Here is a 4,492-nt window from a genome sequence, read left to right on the forward strand (position 1 = left end):
TGCCGCCTCTTCAGACATGCCAACACACCTCTCTGCATGTATGAGGGCCCGGTGCGACGCTCCGGTGGTATTGCTACCCCTAGGGCCCCCGTCTCGCCTAACCCTGGAGCGGTTGACCACGAGATCTAGCCCTTTGACTTTTCACGGACGGGCTTTGACCAGTGGACCTCTCCACCCGGTTGTGTTAGGTCAGCCCATATGAACACTTTGGAGCAACATCCGGGCCAAACCCACAGCAAGATCCCCTCCGCGTAGACCCGACGCGTACGTTTCCCCCCTCCAGGTGTCGGCGGCGGCGCCGTCCGTGAGGGGGGCCACACCCCGGAGACGTGTGCCGCCTCTTCAGACATGCCTCCTCACCCCCCCGCATGTATGAGGACCCGGTGCGACGCTCCGGTGGCATTGGTAACCCCCGGGGCCCCCGTCTTGCCTAACCCTGGAGTTAGTCAAATAATAATACGTAAAAAAACATAAAGGTATAGCTGATGCAGCCTCACTTCACCAAGGGGTTCCGGCAGCGTAGGCTAATATAGATTATGGTCCGGTAGATCTTGTACATTACCTTACCCCAATGGAATTAAGCTAACCGGTTCCGCTTTGCTGACTGGTAACGGAGGGCCAAAGATGGATGGAAGGCAGCTTCTTGTCACTGCAGAGACATGGTACAGCTATTCGTGCGTGGTCCGACAGAATAGGATTGTTAGATGGTATTCAATATTGATTATATGTTACTGGGGCTCTGGTGGGGCTAAAATTCTATTGGTATGTGTCATTTTGAAAATTACACCGGGGCGTGGATGGAGCGGGAACTCGGTGCATCAGATCTATTGTACAGCGTATGGTTTTCATATTTCACCTTGTTTAAATGACAATTTCCTTTGCTCTTGTTTCTGTGTTGGTGATATTTTCCATAGTTAAGGGTGATGGACTATTTAAATTTCTTTTATCCTTTTCTCTCCTGAACAATCTGTGGTATCATTCATGGGAAGTATATTCAAGAACAAATATGGATATATGATATCAGGATGCCATGTGCTACCATTTGAATGCAGTTTTCATGATTTACATTTTTTTATTTGATGTATTCATTAATTTTGTTCTCCTAAGGTGATTATCCGCTTGGTTCGTTGTCTGGATACAATTATGGAGCCTGCCGCACGGTCCTTGATTATTTGGATATTTGGTGAGTATAGCTCTACTGGAAATCTCATCCCAAAGATAGCTCCAGTTGTTCTTAAGTATCTGGCATGGTCCTTCGCTGCCGAAGTGCTGGAGACAAAGCTTCAGATCCTAAATGCTTCTGCAAAGGTATATATCGTAAGTCCTAACTTTAGTTTTCTTACACTTAAATGGAGATCGCTAATAGGTTTATTTTTTCAGGTTATCATACATTCTGCACAAGAACAGCTAGAAGAATTCAAAATGATAGTGGCATATGTCATTCAGTTGGCTGCATGTGACATGAATTATGATGTCCGTGACCGTGCACGTTTCTTGTCAGGACTTCTACCATGCTGTGCTACTGAAAATGACCCCTCATGTCGATCACAGAATGTAGATGTTATTAAAGAGCTAGCTGATCATATCTTTGGTGGGAAGATACCTCCTGCATCTAATTCAGACAGCAACTACCGGATTTATCTTCTGGGTTCCCTGTCACAAGTTGTTCTTCATGCAGCGCCTGGCTATGCACCACTTCCGAAGCCTCAAAGTATGATCTTAATTCATAAGACCGTAGAACCAATCAGAGGTGTAGCTGATTCCTCCGAAGGTACTAATTCTGATGCTGAATCTGGATCTTCAAGGGATGGGAGTGGCTCTGTGTATGATTCAGAAAGTGAAGCTGGTAGTGATTCGATCGATGATTGCCATAACCTTCATCGTCAAGAGGAGAACCAGGAAGCTCCGCTGATTCATATGTATGATGGTAATGTAGATCAAGCATATGCCGGTCGAGCTGTTGATGAAAATTTGGCATCTCTCATCTCTACTGATTTGACAGAATTAATGTCCAAGTCAGCCTTGGAGTCATGGCTTGATGAGGCTCCTGCTGCACCACTTGTTGTTCAAGATTCGGTACAGACATCATGTGCAAGGGTTTCTTTTACCACTCGCAGCTTTGAGAGAAAACCTAAATTGCATAGGTTGTTAGATCCATCGGCTAGTGATGCCTTGAGTGTTCTATATGCCTTCTCATCTGAGGTTTCACCCAAATCACACTTGCTAGTATGTGTAGACTTGTTTGTCGAGAATGTTACAACAGAACAATTAGCAGATATAACCATTAAATCTGAAGAGGCTTCTGGTAGCAAGGGTGGCATGGACCAAACATCAGAAGGATCCGCAAAGTATGCATCGTTACATTGTCTGTATTGTGATTGTTTTTCTTCTTCGTCAACTTATTTCTCAGCTCATGAATCGTCTTTACCTGCAGCATACCAACTCTTGTCCCTGTTGAAGAGATACAGTCACTGGCTCCTGAACAGACAGCTAAGATGCTTCTTCAGGTTCACTTTCATCACCATCTATTGCCCTTGAAGTTGTCTGTCCTTTGCAATGGGAAAAGGCATCCAGCCAAACTTCACCCGGACATTGCTTATTTTGTACGACCACTACCCATGGATCTAAATGCTTTTCTATGCAAGGAAAACCAGCTGAGGGGAATGTTTGAGTACGCTAGAAGGTAACCAGACTCTATCCTATCTTTACTGGTTACTTAGTTTCATGCAGTCGCATCGATTAGGAACTGATCTGACACATAAGCCAAATTATGTTGTGTTTACTGTTACAAACTGATCTGCCTCCCCAAACGGAAACAGTTGCGACTGACGAAAATGCTTCAGTTTGCACATTTCATTAACTATAGAAGAATGTCGAGGAACAGGAGGTTTCTCTTGCTTCGCCTTGAACAAATTACCATGTGGCTGCTCATTTTTAATGGATCACTCAAAGAGGAGTATTTTCATCATGATGTCTTTGTGATTTTTTCAACTGATAGTGCATAGGAAAAGGAGTAAGCAAGTAGGAATATGGTCTCAGTTTTATATTCCCTCCGTCCTAAAATAAGTGTCTCAACTTTGTACTAGCTCTAGTACAAATTTGTACTAAGCTCAAGACACTAATTTTGGGACGGAGGGAATATTAATTCAGCCACTTGAACAAAAATAATTCGAGACTTATATTCTGCCAGCAAGAAACATCTTGTTAACAGATGAATACCATCTTAGGCATCTTTTGTTTGCATTTTATGGATACCATCAGACATTTTAAGGCAGATGATACTTACTATGCACTTTGCATCATGTGTATGAATGCAAATCCAAATTAAGATTATCTTCATGTGCACTAAATTATCTGATTGTTCATCCCCACGATAATTTTATTACATAACCTGAGCCCACATCACAAACTCATGCTGTGATGATCTGTTGACTATATGCTGGAACTAAATCTGTTAAGAATTGCAACAGGTGCACCTTCAAAGATCATCTTCAGAAGCACGAGCAGACCGAAGAGAGTACAGACCACAACACCGACAAAAACCTTCTAGTAGCCCAAACTCTCGCATCGAAAGTACTCAGCAACGCCAATGTTCACCTAGTGTCAATGGATATGCCCGTGACCTTCAGCATCGACGACGCCTCCGGCTTGTGCTGGCGATTCAGCAGCGAGATCCTGAGCACTTCGAACCCCTGCCTGATCACCATCGTGGCGGACGGGCATACCTCGGAACCACTGGATCTCACCGTCAAGGTGAACTCTGAAGACACGGCGTTCGGACTGAACCTCATGAACAGAATCGTGGCGATCATAGAGTGAAGGGGCACTTTTGAGTTAGGCAAATTTGGTTCAAATGCTACTTTTGTGGATACTGTAAATCATTGTGCATCATTGTGAATGCCGAGGGCGTAGAGTAACCCGACAGATTGTTGTACATCTTTTTACCACCTTGTATTCCTTTTCTCATTGTTAGATTTGATTTTCTTTTGGTAAACTGATGGCAAACTTGCTGTTGTTACAAAGTGCGACAGAATCCGCGATAGCACGCGTCGCGGTGTGCTGCTGGATGGTAATGTTGATGATGACACTGTAAGTAATGGCATGAGATTTCTGTGGGACCAATAAATTCCAGAGTTTTAACTACAGTACAATTTTTTGGATTATGATGACATTGTACAGTCGATAAATCCAGTTGTATATACAGCAGGGATTAATGGCTACATCTCAGACAAACACAGTAAAAGCAGAGCTTGGCACACAATGATTTTCCTTCCAAGAAACTAGTAAAGAGAAAGAAACTGCTAGAACGAATAAGCGTGTCAAAAACCAGGTAGTATCCAAGCTAACGATATAGGCCTCACTAAGCAGCGCCGGCCATGGCCTCCCCAACCCCAAGCAACCCCGCCGAATTCTTTGACAGCCGGCGCCGGAGGGGCTCCTTGCTCAAATTCTTGGACCGTCGGCGCCGGCAGAGGCTTCATGACGTCTTCCA

General features: G+C 44.3%; 1 protein-coding gene across 1 annotated transcript; it reads left to right on the plus strand.

Moving 5' to 3' along the window:
- The first annotated feature begins 624 nt into the window (after nucleotides 1-624).
- Nucleotides 625-4,145, plus strand: LOC123068110 (AP3-complex subunit beta-A-like). Its single transcript, XM_044490597.1, has 5 exons — nucleotides 625-762; nucleotides 1,108-1,308; nucleotides 1,381-2,348; nucleotides 2,435-2,683; nucleotides 3,471-4,145. The coding sequence occupies exons 1-5, from the start codon at nucleotides 625-627 to the stop codon at nucleotides 3,817-3,819; spliced, it is 1,905 nt and encodes a 634-aa protein (XP_044346532.1). The 3' UTR covers nucleotides 3,820-4,145.
- The last annotated feature ends 347 nt before the right edge of the window (nucleotides 4,146-4,492 follow it).

This window comes from Triticum aestivum, chromosome 3B (genome assembly GCF_018294505.1).
Source record: "Triticum aestivum cultivar Chinese Spring chromosome 3B, IWGSC CS RefSeq v2.1, whole genome shotgun sequence".
Classification (NCBI taxonomy): domain Eukaryota; kingdom Viridiplantae; phylum Streptophyta; class Magnoliopsida; order Poales; family Poaceae; genus Triticum; species Triticum aestivum.

Excerpts from the sequence above, each read along its gene's own strand:
- LOC123068110 (XM_044490597.1), top strand. The coding sequence starts at position 625 with ATGGATGGAAGGCAGCTTCTTGTCACTGCAGAGACATGGTACAGCTAT. Across the intron at positions 2,349-2,434 it reads ACATCAGAAGGATCCGCAAA|CATACCAACTCTTGTCCCTG; the intron begins GTATGCATCGTT and ends CTTTACCTGCAG. Across the intron at positions 2,684-3,470 it reads ATGTTTGAGTACGCTAGAAG|GTGCACCTTCAAAGATCATC; the intron begins GTAACCAGACTC and ends GAATTGCAACAG.